At 40.6% G+C, this 15692-nt stretch overlaps 1 protein-coding gene across 3 annotated transcripts in view; it reads left to right on the top strand.

Moving 5' to 3' along the window:
- The window catches only part of kbtbd12 (kelch repeat and BTB (POZ) domain containing 12), an 82754-nt gene extending 68548 nt beyond the window's left edge, over nucleotides 1–14206 (top strand). The window contains exons 5-6 of one of the 3 annotated variants that reach the window (XM_039771023.1): nucleotides 4292–4489; nucleotides 11649–14206. In XM_039771023.1, coding sequence (XP_039626957.1) covers nucleotides 4292–4489; nucleotides 11649–11818 — 368 coding nt within the window. In that variant the 3' untranslated portion in view covers nucleotides 11819–14206. Of the gene's footprint in view, nucleotides 1–1952; nucleotides 2000–3121; nucleotides 3636–4291; nucleotides 4490–11648 lie in introns of those variants that run through there. The other 2 variants (XM_039771026.1, XM_039771025.1) reach the window with 2 other exon arrangements.
- The last annotated feature ends 1486 nt before the right edge of the window (nucleotides 14207–15692 follow it).

Here is a 15692-nt window from a genome sequence, read left to right on the forward strand (position 1 = left end):
GTGTGTTAGTTTTTCCACTGCAGTGCCTACTAAATAAAATCTGACTGGGATGATGATACGCTTTGTGCCTTTGAAAAGGTGCTGTGCTGTGTGAGACAGCTGGAGACCTCAGTGGAAGTCAATGTGCAGGGCTGTCGACTCTTCCTGATGTTTATTCTGCCTCACACCCCTTGTTTGCCGGATTATATACTGGAACTACCATAACTGCAACTCGAGGTGAACTCACTTTTTATCACAGTGAGTCAACAGATTGAAGCAGGCTTTCCTATCAGTCAGGCCTCCATAGATATTCAGTTTTAATCCATAAATGTATCCATTTTCAGATTTTCCTAACCCAGCTACAGTACTGGGGTGTTGTACCGTGTTAGCCATTTTGGATAAAGTGAGAAGTTTAGCAAAATGACACCTTTTATTGGCTAACTAGAAAGACTATAATATGCAAGCTTTCAAGGCAACTCAGGCCCCTTCTTCAGGCAAGATGAAATACAGAAACTGGAGTTCCCTGTTCTTATATGGACACCAGGACAGGAAAACCTTTAGGTGAGACATCTTAGATGTAAGAAATTAATAGACATCTCCAGGCTAAGATTCATTTAGCAAGAGAGGAGAACAATGTGTAGTCAAGATTTGTTAAAATAACTGTCCAAAAAAGTCTTTGGAAGTTTCTGACGAGTTTTTCAAAACAATAAGGGTCTGTAGTCAGGTTGTCTGCCTAAATGAATCTTAGCCTGGAGTGGTATCAGTTTTTTACATCTAATATGTCTCTAAGGGATAAAAAAACACAACACCAATGTGACTTTAAACTATTTATTCTACATTTATAGGTACTAGCCCAGGTTTTTTTTTTTTTTTGCTGTGTTACAACCCTGAACATTATGGAGGAATATTTCGGACAAAATGAAATAAATAAATAAATGTGTAAATAAATAAAAGTACTGTGAAATGTGAGCATAAATAAATAAATGTGTCATGAAATGACAGCCTTAATAAATAAATATGTCATGAAATGAGAGCATAAATAAATAAATGTGTCACGAAATATGTTTTTCGTTGCTTATTTATTTATTTCATTTTGTCCGTAACATTCCTGCAAACCGTCATGAAATACGGCTTGAAATAAAACTGTCACTTTCACTCATCAAAGTTGAGAGGGTGGGCTCTAACACGCCCTCTAGTTACTGATTGGTGAATCGATAGCACAAGAATTAATTAGAAAAATGCTTACTACTGCCGATGAAATGGATTCTGCCGAAGATATTACGTATTTCAGAGAGAGAACTGAAGATTTATCGGAAGAAATTACAATGTTGGCGGCCCTTTTAGAACTGAGTATTTGACCCTTGTTTTACGAGTAGAAAGTCAGTTGCATATATATATATATATACATATATATATATTCCTCCATAGAACATTATCAGTAATATATGAAAAGTTGTGCAATTCTAGCCAATAGTCCTTTTAAAGTCTTCTAGAATCAAAATCAAAAATCCAACAAAAATACTAATTTACTGTGTTAGTTTCTGTGCAACAACATTAAAAAGTAGGAAACCATGGGGTAGTGATGACTTTGACCAGAGTTACCAAGCCATCACTGGGCCAATGAGGGGCTTACTGAACTTGCACTGCCAGGCATTAATCTTTGCTGTGCAGGAGGGTGAGTACTGCTCTGCATCGGCAGTTAAAATAAGCATACCAGTAATCATGTCACACCCACAGAGCCTTAAGAGCAAGCACCTGTAGCCTTTGTGACTGACATATGGCAGCCAAACAGCCAGTCCCAAATGGAGCCGTAAGTTAGCATATGGATATTTATGTTTTGTTAATAGTCATCTATTTGTGTATTATTATGTTTCTATGTGTAAAATCACATTCTCTTATGTCCCTTGTACCCCAGGGGCAGGGCCACCCTGACATCACCAGTTCTAATACCTCCTTCTCGCTATTTAAAACAGCTCAGAAGGTTCAGGAGCTGGTGAACTTGTGTTTATTGTGGAGTTCTGTAAGTATTACTATTTCTGTTTGGATTTACTGTTTTTTTATACTTGACTTATTTTCCTTTTTCTGGATGGTGTATTGGGACTTGTTTGGTTAGGATTACCTTTTAGACAACTCCCTTTGTCTCTTTTTACTCTGCCCTTTCAAAAATTAAATATATTGCAATATAAAAATATGTAGACCTATATTACAATATAATGAAAAATGTAAAAAGCTCAAATATATATTTTTATATCTAAAATATATTGAAACATATATTTCCCTTACTGTATTGCAACAAACAAATTTCCAAATACATGGTGTGTAGGGCATGCAGTATACGGTGTACTCAACCCTCTATTTCTGAAATATCATTTATGGCTTATCTTTTAACTTGGAAAAAATTAAACACAAGCTTCCCAAAGATTCCAATTTATTTTGAATGCCCTGTAACTCTCAAGAAGTTGTTAAAGTAGGTGGATAATATGGCAGTACATGTAGATTGGCATGTATGCCATGGTGAAATGTGCATGATATGCCTGATGATTTTGACATTCCAAGAAAAATTGTTAAAAAATGTTACAGTGCTGCCAAGTTCCTGAATTTGTATTGTCTCAATATTAGTTTTTAAAGAGGAGTAAATCAAATGTCAGGCTAGCAATCTTAACTATAAATACATCTAGAATATTCCAGCATCTGTTCTAAAACAATTTTTTCTGTTAGAGGAAAGCTAATATACAAAAATAGCAAATATATATTTAAATATACGTATCTATAGTCTTCAAAATATATTGTGTTGTATATTATAACTAGAATGTACAGTCTATTTAAAAATAAATTATAATATTTGCGCTTGACAGTATATTATTACTACTATTTTGAAATATATTAAGCAACACATTTTTATACTTTAGAAGATATACATGTAATGCAATATATAAAAATAGTTAATAATTTACATATTTTACAATATAATTCAGTATACTGCAAGATATACTATATTCATATAGATAGTAATCTTTTTTCAAAATTTATTTTAAGTTTAGTTCATTTTTGTAAGGAGTTGAGCATTTTTCTGTATTTTTCTATTTTTGCTGAATACGTCTTCAGTTCATAAAGATCACTTGCTTTTCCCCTTTTGGTTCAGAAGCCAGGGGTCGATGGTAATCCTCCCTCTTTTGGGGCTTTTGGATATGTTTGTGGACATTTTGTGTCATTTTGCCAGCTCTCCATTCCTGGGGCCTGCTCAACCAATCTGAAGACAGCAGGTATTATTTGGGGCCTGGCTGAGTTTAGAAAAATCTCTACTTGGTAGATTAGTTAAAGCGTCAGCCTGCTTCTTCAACTGTTTTTGGATTTTTCATGTCTATTTTGCCTTGTTCATTTCCTGACATATTACATCTCTCTATTATAAAATAAATCTTGGAAGGGAGATGAAATGTGATCTTCCCACGAGACAAGGCAGTGAGACAAAAGGACAGCTGCTGTACAGGCTTTTAAACGATCGACGCGCAGCACAACAAGCAGAACACGCAGCTCACCAGCATGAGCAGCCAAACAGCAGCTGATCTATTCGCATCTCTTTAACGTGCATTCAGCCCCCCCTTCACAATGTGAGCAGCGTTATACGTCCCGCAAGAAAGAGATTTAACCACACCGGAGCCAGAAATAAAGGACAAATAGAAGATGACAAAGTAGAACGTTGTAAAGAATTCAAAAATGTTAGGGTGGTACACATGCACAGCAGGCTAGAGATAATGGAAGTATGAAAATTCCAAAGTCTCAAAAAAAGGATAGGAAAGATTGGATTAGTGCAAACAAACGGAAATTATTACTTGATGAAATAACGGAACAACGAAAAGAGATTGAATATATTGTTTGGATTTAAACTTTAAGTTGGAGACTTGTAGATCATCTAATTCATGTTGCCAGTGAAAATAGGTTCCAGTTATGACCATTACGCGTAGAATTTCGAAATGAAACCTGCCCAACTTTTGTAAGTAAGCTGTAAGGAATGAGCCTGCCAAATTTCAGCCAGTTAGGAGTTGGCAAACATTGAACACATGAAACACAGTCGAACGTCACATAGATGGAGACCAGACTGGAATTTAAATCCTATTCTCTGTGGAAGTGAAACAGAAGTGTGAATAAATATGATGACGCAATCAACATGTTTTCCTTTTGTGCTCACTTTTGCTATAATTTACCTCTGATTTAGTCTTCATCATTGCACAAAGTGGGTCATCATAAATGATTCGCATGCTTTTATTTCTAGGCATTGTTTACCTAAGATTTTTTTTTTTCTTTTCATGCAAAGGTGGAATTGGATGTGTAGGGTCAGATCGCGGCCAGGCAAGAAGATGCCTTGACAATGTGGAGATCTACAACCCTGATGGTGACTTCTGGAGGGAAGGGCCAACTTTACCGTCACCTCTTTTGGCTCTGAGAACTAATTCTACCAATGCTGGTGTGGTTGAAGGCAAACTTTACATCTGTGGATGTTACTATGGAGCAGGTAAGGAAGATAAAAATAAAGTTTGGTGTTTTTAAATTTACTGTAGAGATGATCAAGTTTAAACCTTGACATGTTCAGGATCTGCAGGGCAGGCAGTGTGGTAAAGAGGGTTGGACTTTAAACCCCAAGGGTGGCAATTCAGTAATCCCTCCAGTTCGCTGTATGACTCTAAGCTCTAAGCTGCCTGGGCTCCTATTCTAAATGTGCCAGATCCTACACTTATATGCCACTTTGACCAGAATCTTCTACAAAATATCTCTCTATTACAAAAGAAAATCCTGAGACGAGACGAGACTATTGCCAAGAGATTTTTTCTAGTAGGAATAGGGGGTCCAGCCCTCTTCTCAACCATTTCTGGGTAATAGCCCACGCCTCACGCCCAGTCCTCTCACTTCTCATTCGTGTGAATGCTTTTGACAGACTCAGCTCTTATAAATTTTCCTCACTTAAAGCTCCCAATAAAAGAAGACTTATTATGTCCAAATCTTATTGAAGAATTTTATCCTGAAGTGTTATCGACAGAAGAAATGAGTACACGGGCAATCCTAGCACCGAGAAACAATGAAGTCAAATGAATTGATGCCGAAAATGACGATCGGTTACACAGCATATTGGTTAAACGCGTATCAATAGACTGTGCTGACGCAGTTGGTGGTGATCATGTGGATGATGAAAACATCAACATACAATATCCCGTAGAATATCTACAACCGTTAACACCATCTGGTCTTCCACTGGCTGAATTACTGTTGAAAGAAGGATGTATTGTAATGTTATTGCATAATATATGTATGAGTGATGAGCTATGAAATGGGACAAGATTAGTTGTATTGAAAATTGGTTGAACAGTTCTGACATGTAAAATTTTAACAGGTGACAAGAAAGATAATGTAGTACATATTCTGCGGATAACATTCATATTAAAACGTTTACAGTTTCCCATTAGAATAGCTTTTGCTAGGACAATTAAAAAATCACAGGGACAAACATTCGAAAAAGTCGGTTCATTTATTAGAGATGAAAGAAACAATATTCACTCACAGCCAGTTATATGCTGTGTTTTCACGTTTTCACAGAGCCCCCTAGTAAAATAACAAAAATTCCACTGCTGAACAATTCTTTGCAAATTAGTTAATGTTCCTGTTTTTAGAATTATATCTTAAATATCAGTAGTTTTAAATGGACATTATCCTCAATTATCTGCAGCCTGTAAATACAGAATGTTGCCCATTTCATGTCTAAAAAGTAGTAAGGGTCCTGGATTTAAATCCTGCTTTGCCTATACAGGTCTGCATGTTCTCTCCATATCTGTGTGGCTTTTTCTCTGGGGTTCTCTTTTTTCTTATCCTTCCAAAGACATGCATGTTGGGTTAATCTACTCAGTATGGGTATGTATACCTTGTAATGTATCGGTGTTTGATGATGCCTGCAAAGCTTGTAGCCCCCATGACTCTGCCCTTGATTAAACAGGCTAATTTTTTCCTCTAATTCTTACATTTTCAGTATGAACACTTGTGTTTTTCCAGACGTTCGTCACTGTGAACAAGTGCACATGGTTCAGCATACTCTTTAACTATATGAAAAGCCTGCTTGGCATGGAATAATACAATATCCTGATCTGCCAAACTGAAAAGCACATTTTTATTCTCGATCCACACTTGGAGCAGAATTTTTCAACTAGTGTGCCTTGTAACAGTGGTGTAGTGCCCCTGGGTCTGAACCTGAGAGGCACAAGCTCCAAAGGGGGTCAAGACCTGTCTGAGGAGGACAGGACTACTTAGAGAAGCTGGCATTAAAGCAGCCCTGGGATCGCTGTATTGTAGACACAGCACTTGAAGTACTTCAGAAACATCTTCAGGCTGCTAGAGTCCATCTGCCTGGCTGTATGGTCGCCAGTAAGTCTCACAGGGCCGGGGATAGTGGGCATATGAGTGGCCTCTGAGTTTGAGAGGGGCGGGCAAAGGGAAAAAGCAACTGAGAGATGCCACCAAAGTGCTGTATCTGCAAGTGTTGATTTCGGAGCTGCCTTTTTACCAGCTTCTCCGGCATATAAGGGGCCAAACATGCCATCCAACCTCTGCTCCTTAGGGACAAGCTGACTGAGATGGGAGTAGACTCACACCTGGTGGCATGGATCGTGGACTATCTTACAGACAGACCTCAGTATGTGCGTCTTGGGAACTGCAAGTCTGACATTGTGGTCAGCAACACAGGAGCGCCGCAGGGGACTGTACTTTCTCCTGTCCTGTTCAGCCAACATACATCAGACTTCCAATACGACTCGGAGTCCTGCCACGTGCAAAAGTTTGCTGACGACACTGCTATTGTGGGCTGCATCAGGAGTGGGCAGGAGGAGGAGTATAGGAACCTAATCAATGACTTCTTTGCACACAGTCTTCTCTGATGATCACGGGGTCCATGAGCGGCCTGGGCCTCCTAAAATCCACCACCAGTTCCTTGGTCATCTAAACAGGCCATAAGTCATATATTTTTGTGTGGTTTGCATGTGTATACTATCAGTTTGCATGCATGCTTCATTGGTTTCCATGCTTACAGTACTGGATTCATCCATATGAAGTAGACGTGTGTGAGATAATATAAGAGGGACGTTTAAAAGGTTTCTGCACTTTTTTTTAACTCTATTTATTAAGAATTTCAAAAACAAATGACATCTCTTTTCTAAACAGTCATCTTCCTTTGCAATGCAATTTTCCCAGCGTCGTACCAACGTTTTAATGCCCAATTACAACTCCTCCCAACTTCACTGTTTCCAACGAAAATATAAAAGAGCAGAAACTTTTTGAACGTCCCTCTTATGTTTTTTTTAGTAAAATAGTTCCGTGACTTGGGATGTTTTTGGTTACAAAAAAGTGTGCCACCCCAGAAAAAAAGGCTGGTAAACACTGCTCTAGAGCAAGACGACTGAGGTTGAAAACCAGTGACGCAAAACTGTGTTTGATGCTGCAAAGCATGTTATTGAGAGAAATCCTTTCATCCTTTAATTTAATACAATTATAGGGTTCTGAAGACATGAAGCTTACCCTGGTAGCATCAAGTGCAGGGCTTGAAGTGGAACCAAATTACCAGCAGTAGTCTGCTTATACCTATCCAGTGACAGTCGATCAAATAGTCCCCCATGAAGATAAAATGTAAATTCTCTCAATACAACGATAGTCGATGAAAATGCAGGGGTTGCAGGGTGTAATCCCCTGTGAAGGATCCTGAACCGGTACGCTAAGAAAAGATGCTGGTACTCTTTGTTGAAACTGGAAGAGGTGGCGGAACTTCAAGCACTGGCAAGAACCAGTCCACTCAACCAGTTTATCATCACCTTTTATAGAAGAAAAACATGCAAATTATACACCGAGACTTTGGTCATGCCTGACATTTGAACCCAGCGTCTGGGAGCTATGAGACAACTGTTATAACCACAAGGAAAGGAAGCAGTATAATCATTATGTGTGGTGTCTGATTATTTTAACATCAGTATAGAAATACCCTGGTCATGCCTTCATATGGCAAACATTAAAGACCACTGCGGCCCCCATCAGAATAATTGATGACACTGTTCATTCCCTATCTGTGTTCCAATTCATTGCACTATTTTTGTGGGCTACAAGCCTGTTCTTTTCATTTATCTTTAGATGAAAACTTTTTTTGTATTTTGGCTGTCATTGGAATTCCAGCAGTCTGCGCTGCCTCCTTGAGATAAGCTAAATGTACTACATGGACTTCATTACATTTTCCAGTGTATGCTCAGAATAACAATGTCCCACAGATGTAACACTATGCCAATCTACAGTGGGCTAGTCAAAGTGTTTTTGTATAATGGATTAGGGCACGAAAGCAGATATTTATGTGCTTTTCAAATGGTGACTGTTTTGTCATTGCTGCCTGAAATGTCCCATCTGTCATCTACACTACAATTTCTCTGCTCTCATGAGTCTGTGTGAGGTGGCTCATTTTTAAATTTTTTTCTTGGTTTCTTAATTAATTACCATTTTCCAAAGGCTGTTGTTGACTGAGGGAACACAAAGTTCTACAAAGAAATGTTGGGGCACCAACCAGGTTGTCCCTTTTAATAAATACTAAGTCCTAAAAATAAATAAGTGCTCAATGGTGTGAATATTTAGAACAAAGCAAAAGAAATTTAGCCAGGTAGGGATGAGAGTTCTTCAAAGCCCTAAAGAGTGGTTACTTATTCAGGTAGGATCTCCGTCCTGCCATCTTCTATTCCCGGAAAGAGACAACCTCTGCTGGGGGTGCTTAAAGTTATTGGACTGAAAGGGGCAGTTGCTCTCATTTGGCAGTTTCTCTGGGCTGTGGGTGAAAGAAGAAATAATACCATCAGTGACAGTGCCCTCCTTGTGTCCCAGAGTGGTAGTGCTTACCTCTGATGAACCAGAAAAGTGACCTTCGGATGTGCATGCGTGACAAGGCATTTAAGAATGTTTTAGACTTCAGTAGTTTGTTTTTTTATCTTCAGTTTAATGTTTTGAAATGTATTCTAAATCATGCATAATTATTATTTGTTTTGGCGCCATTTTGTGACTTCTTCATTATGATGCTAATTGGCTGTTATGGATGTGGTCAGGTGGGTCACAATCTCAATTCTGACTATGAGGGAGGGTTAAAAGCATCATGTTTTGGCCATGTTCCCCCTAGAGTACGTTCATGACATTTTGGTTTCTCATGTTTGTGAAGTGCCACTATATATATATATATATATATATATATATATATCATCCATCCATCATCTTCCGCTTATCTGGGGTTGGGTCGCGGGGGCAGCAGCTTAAGCAGAGAGGCCCAGACTTCCCTCTCCCCGGCCACTTCTTCCAGCTCTTCCGGGAGAATCCCAAGGCGTTCCCAGGCCAGCCGGGAGACATAGTCCCTCCAGCGTGTCCTGGGTCTTCTCTATAAATATATAGAGAGATGGAAACCAGGGTGCCAGTTAGCCCAAACCCCGACACGAACACACCAAAAATCCTTTTCTCAGTTGCACAAGGCACAAAACACAGGTTTCTCTCTCCAATATACACAAAATCTCTCTCCTTACAACTCTTACCACCATACCACCCTCCTCCAGTCAAGTGTTGCCTCTCTCTTTCTCAGCCCTGACCCGCCTGGCCAACGGATTGTGGCCCGTATTATTAAGGACCCAGGAGTACTTCTGGTGCCAGGGCCACTGCCCGATGGAAGCACTTTTGGGTAATACTGAAGTCCATCACAGCACGGATTTTGCACCCTCTTGTGGCACCCAGTGACCCCAGCAGGGCTGCTCTGCTGGACTACATCTCTCTGCATCCCCTGCTGGCTTTCCACTGGGCACCAATATCTGGGTCTGCTGCCATCTAGCGTGCTGGGGGAGTAAAAAAAAAAACCCAATGATATTTTTTCCTTTCAACTGGTTGTCTGTCCATCACTCCTGGTTCTTCCTTCAAAGTCTGCTCCTTTTCTTCTCCTTGGCTGGGATGCTTATCTGTCCATTAGGAGTCTCCCATCTGGGCAAGGAGCCATCCCCTGTCCTGGCCGGGATGCCCGTCCAGCCCATATGACATCTACATATAATTTATTGTAAAAGAGAAACCAATTTTACATAAGAAAAAGCATACAAAAACCAAAACCTAAATAGCAGCTCTTAATAAATTCCAATGCGAAACATGTAATAATTAAATCCATTAACCATTAACAGATATTTATATAAGGTTCCAATAAATTGATGAAAATTCCCACATAACTTTACAATAAAAATTACAAAAGTGATAAAAAAGTGAAACAATTGAAAAATTACAATTGCCTGTAAACATATCAATGGACACAGAATAATAACCTCATTTTATTTTTACAACATGAAAAATGATAAAAAACAAACAAGGTGTCCAAAACTAGATATGAAATGAATATAACAAATGAAAAACAGTGTGAGCCAACTAAAAGAAGTGATCAATCCTGGGTTTAGGCCTAGAGGAGCCTGTAGCCTTGAGCAATTACTGGGAGTTGTTTCACTGGAGGGCGGCACGGTGGCGCAGTGGTAGCGCTGCTGCCTCGCAGTTAGGAGACCTGGGTTCGCTTCCCGGGACCTCCCTGCGTGGAGTTTGCATGTTCTCCCCGTGTCTGCGTGGGTTTCCTCCGGGCGCTCCGGTTTCCTCCCACAGTCCAAAGACATGCAGGTTAGGTGGATTGGTGATTCTAAATTGGCCCTGGTGTGTGGATGTGTTTGTGTGTGTCCTGCGGTGGGTTGGCACCCTGCCCAGGATTGTTTCCTGCCCTGTGTTGGCTGGGATTGGCTCCAGCAGACCCCCGTGACCCTGTGTTCGGGTTCAGCGGGTTAGAAAATGGTTGGTTGGTTGGTTGTTTCACTGGATTCCTGACCTATCCATGTGATACAGTGTTTTGGCCGATGCGTTTTCAGGAAGGACCTCTTCTTCAGGTCACAACGTACCAATTTATTGTACAAGGTCAGGTGCTCATATAGTTGATCTAACCTTCTACCAAGTAATCAGTTCTTCTTGATTTAAATGTGTATGAGGTCTTCATGTGTGTATGTGGGGTTTTCTCTGAATACTCCAATTTGCCTGCCATGGGAAATATGCTATATAAATAAAATGTATTGTTAATTCCAAAACATATGTCCGTTAGATTGGCTGTAAATTCTGTGTTGTTGCAGCATAGGTGAAAGTGAGTGAATAAACATCCTAGGATTAACTGATTTGCACCAATGTGTCGATGTACTTCATTCTCTTATTCCATAGTTTGATATGTCAGCTTATTTAACCAGGCTGGGCAATAACTGAGAATAAGTGCTTTCTGGGCAAGGACAGAAACATATTTCCTTCTGGGCGCTGTGTTCACATTACTTGGTTTTGATTGGACCTCTCAGGGGAGATTCTGTTCTTCTTAAGCCGATGACAGGCTGTCAGTCTGCAGTTTAGTGTGAAGCGAGTCGTTTCTTTGAAACACATAGGACTGTGTCTCACAAAGACAAATTATTTAATCATCAAAGGGGGAAAAAAAGGGAAAAAAAATAAAGTGCAATGATGTTTCAGAGACAGACACAAAATAATTATTTATTCTGGCAATGCAATGTTTTTGTAAAAGTATGCCAACCATATCACTAATGTATTTGCTCTTTATTTTTGTGTTAATGAATCCACAGATCGACATGAGGTCATCACCAAAGACATCTTGGAACTGGACCCTTGGGAAAACCAGTGGAATGTAGTGGCTCACAGAGTTCTCATGCATGACAGCTATGATGTTTGCCTTGTAGCCAAACTGAACCCCAGGGATCTGATACCACCTCCCTCAGACCTAATGGACGAATGAAGAGAAAGCCATTCTGTGACCTCTGGAGTGCTGTGAGAGATGGCGATTACCAGTACCAGACAAGCGACTTATCTTGATAATGTTTTACACTATAGTGACATGAATCGGGTTCTGTGATGTGTTTAAACAATCTAGAAAGTATTAGCTATCATGGAATCTCGAAATGGGTTAAAGTGGGTTTTAAAATGAATGAATAGAGTGATAGAAGAAAAAGGGCATTTTCTAAGCTGCATAAAACAGAAAGTCCTGTCAGTATGGTATGTTATGTTTAAAATAGATAGATAGATAGATAGATAGATAGATAGATAGATAGATAGATAGATAGATAGATAGATAGATAGATAGATAGATAGATAGATAGACTGAAATTTATCTGTCCCGAGAGAGACAATCTGGCAATGAGAACAATGTATCCTAAAAATTATAAATGCAGTATATTACTGAATTTCATTTCATATTTAATATCATATGAAACTTATTTAGAGTATTGTGATGTGTGCTATACAATTAATATCCTCATATTGCTGTATAGCAGCATTATAGGAGAAAACTGTAGCTGGAAGCAGACGCCTTACATAAAGAACCACCATGCACCTCACTTCATGTTTATTACATTTAAATTAAAAGGAGGGTTCGGAACCTGAAAAATGTAGTTGAACCTGAGCTCTAGGAGTGTAAGGCAGAAGCTCAAGCCATTACACCATCTGACATAGTTCATTCATTCTTTCCTTTTCTTTGAATTTACTTATTCCAATACAAGGTTTTGGAGATTCTTAGCCTTAGCCTCATGCCAGTCCATTGCAGGGCTACGCTCACTTACATACTCACACTCACTCACTCACTCACTGATTAAATCCAAATTCTGTGGTGGATTTACAGTTTATACAGTGGATTCAGAAAAATATTCAGGCAGTTTCTTGTGTTGTAGATTTCATTTTAAGAAGATACATGCCTTTTTTGCCCATAAATCTACATAAAAAATCCATAATAACAAAGTGAAAACGAGTTTTCAGAAAGGTTTGGAAATGTATTAAAAATCAAAAATGGAAATCTCTCATTAATATAAGTATTTAGACCCTAAATTGAGTACTTTTTAGAAGCCCCTTTGGCAGCAATTACAGCTTCCCATTTAAGTCTCTATAAGCCCTGCATACCTGAACTGGTTAGTTAATCTCATTCTTCCTGGCAGATTCTCTCAAGCTCCATTACACTGGATGGGAATCCTCTATAAACTGCCATCTTCAGGTCTCTCCACAGATGTTCTATGGATTTTAAATCTGGACATTAGCTGGGCAATTTAAGGACAGAGACTTGCCCCAAAGTCGCTCCAGCATTGTCATGGCCATATGCTTTGGGCCACTGTTCTGCTATAATGTGACCCGTTGCCCCAGTCTGAAGTCGCATGCACTCTGGAGCAGGACCTTTCATGCTTCCCACAATTCTGACCAGATGCCCTGTCCTTGTAACTAAGAAGGACCCCAGCAGTATGATGCTTCCACCAACATGCATCACCTTAAGGCAACTGATAAGCAGTACCTGGACAGTGAGTCCTTGGAGTTTTTCTTGAAGAGCACCATTTTGGCCTCATCAGACCAGAGAATCTTTTTCCTCATGCTCTCAGAGTGCTATAAATGCTGTTTGGTAGATTCTCAGTGGGAGTTAGCCACTCTACCATAAACACCTGATTGATGCTAAGTGCTGCTGAAATGACTGATCTTCTGACAAGTTCTCCCAACTCAGCAGAGGACTTCTGAAGCTTTATTAGAGTGACTGTTAAGTTCTGAGCCCATCATGCCTGGTTACTCAGTTTGGTCAGACTGCCAACTCTAGGTGGAGTCTCAGTGACTCCCGACTTACTCCATTTCACAACTACTCAGGCCACTGTGATCTTGGTATAACCTTGATCTGATCTCTGGTTTAGCACAATTTGATTGCCAGGGTCTACTGAGAGTTCCTTGAACTTCATGGCTTTGTTTTTGTCCTGATATGCAGCAAGAATTGGGGGACCTTATGTACTCAGGTCCGTGTGCGTCTTTCTAAATAATATCCAATCAATTCAGTTTACCATAGGTGGACTCCAATCAAGTTCTCAACACATCTCAAGAGTCACAGCAAACAAGATAACATTTTTTTCAGATTAAGAAATCATTCTGTTTTTTCTACATCAGAAGCAACAACAAGATAACCATTTGAAGTGTCGCAGCAAAAAGATCTGAATAAAAATGTTTTTGCTTCATCATTATGGGTTATTGTTGGTGTTATTGGTGTTCCCAGAAGGAGGTGCTTCATCTCTCAGGGCACCCTTGATATCATCGAGAGGAGTCGCAGCGCACGGCTCAATGGCAACTCTGGTCTGTACTGGGAACTGAGAAGGACGGCTATGAGGGCTCTGAGGGCAGATAAAGAGGTGTTTGTTACAGGAATCTGTGAATAAGTGACACACCATCTGTGGTTTAGCGACCCACATCCTACTTACAGAGGAATCGAAGCATTACGCACATCTGAATCTGTTCCATAGAGAGTCGCAGTCAGTCGCTGATGGAACAGTCCTTACGGATGACACTGCAGTTGTGACCCGCTGGGCTGGCTACTTTGAGCAGTTATTCAAAGCTGATCCTCCGACTAGGATGTTGGATATCTCTGCATCCATGGTCCTTGGGACCGATCCTCCAATTAGCTGTGAACCACCCAATCTCACTGATATTGCACAGGTGGTGAACCAGCTGAGAGGAGGACAGGCTGCAGGGATCTGTGGTATCTCGGGTGAACTTCTCCAGGCTGGTTGTATGGCTGTCCTCTTAGCATTGCAAGCAATCTTTGCTTCCATTTGGGAGACTGGCATCATCCCAACTGACTGGAAAACGGGGCTTGTCGTCCCTATCTGTAAAAGGAAGGGTGATCGCCTGAATTGCGGCAACTACAGGGGGATAACACTGCTCTCGGTGCTGGGTAAGGTCCTGGCTAGGGTTGTCCTCAATAGGATCCATGATCACTTGCTCACCTACCAGCGACTGGAACAGTCTGGTTTTACGCCTAAGAAGTCTACCCTCGACCGCATCCTAGCACTGAGAGTTCACATGGAGTGCAATCACGAATATCGGCAGGGTGTCTTTGCAGCCTTTGTTGATTTTGCAAATCGTTTGACTCAGTTGATCGAGCTGCCCTGTGGGACATCCTGAGGGTTCACGGGGTCCCCTCGAGGTTGCTGGATATCATTTCCAGTCTCTACATTTGTACTGTGAGTGCTGTGCAGAGTGGAGGCAGAACCTCTGCATTTTTCCCAGCTGATTCTGGGTTTCGTCAGTGGTGTGCTCTGCTCCTACTCTGTTCAATGCTTGTAAGGCTTGGGTGTTGGACAAGGTCATGGGTTCCAACGGCTGTGGGGGATCTGTTGGTGAAGAAAGATTCACGGATCTTGACTTTGCTGACGATGCTGTGATCTTCGCGGAGTCAATAGAGGCTCTGATTGGGGTGCTCGAGAGACTGAACGAGGAGTCTGAGTGTCTGGGCTTGCGAGTGCCCTGATAAACACCAAGATCCAGGCCTTTAATGACCTCTTGGGCACAGCCATCAGCAGTGTGTCTGTTTGCGGAGAGAGTGTCAACCTTGTCGAGAGGTTTACTTACCTTGGCAGTGACATTCATGTCTCTGGTGACTCTTTGTATGAAGTCAGTAGACGGATTGGGAGAGCATGGGGGGGTCATAAAGGTCGCTGGAAAGGGGTGTGTGGCACTCCTGACATCTATGCAAAAAGACAAAGATCCAAGTCTTTAGAGTCCTAGTTCTTCCTGTCTTGCTATATGGTTGCAGACTGGACTCCTTTGGTACTGTGTCTCTCTGGAAAATCCTTGAGTACCATTGGTTTGACTTTGTG

This window comes from Polypterus senegalus, chromosome 12, assembly GCF_016835505.1.
Source record: "Polypterus senegalus isolate Bchr_013 chromosome 12, ASM1683550v1, whole genome shotgun sequence".
Lineage (NCBI taxonomy): Eukaryota > Metazoa > Chordata > Cladistia > Polypteriformes > Polypteridae > Polypterus > Polypterus senegalus.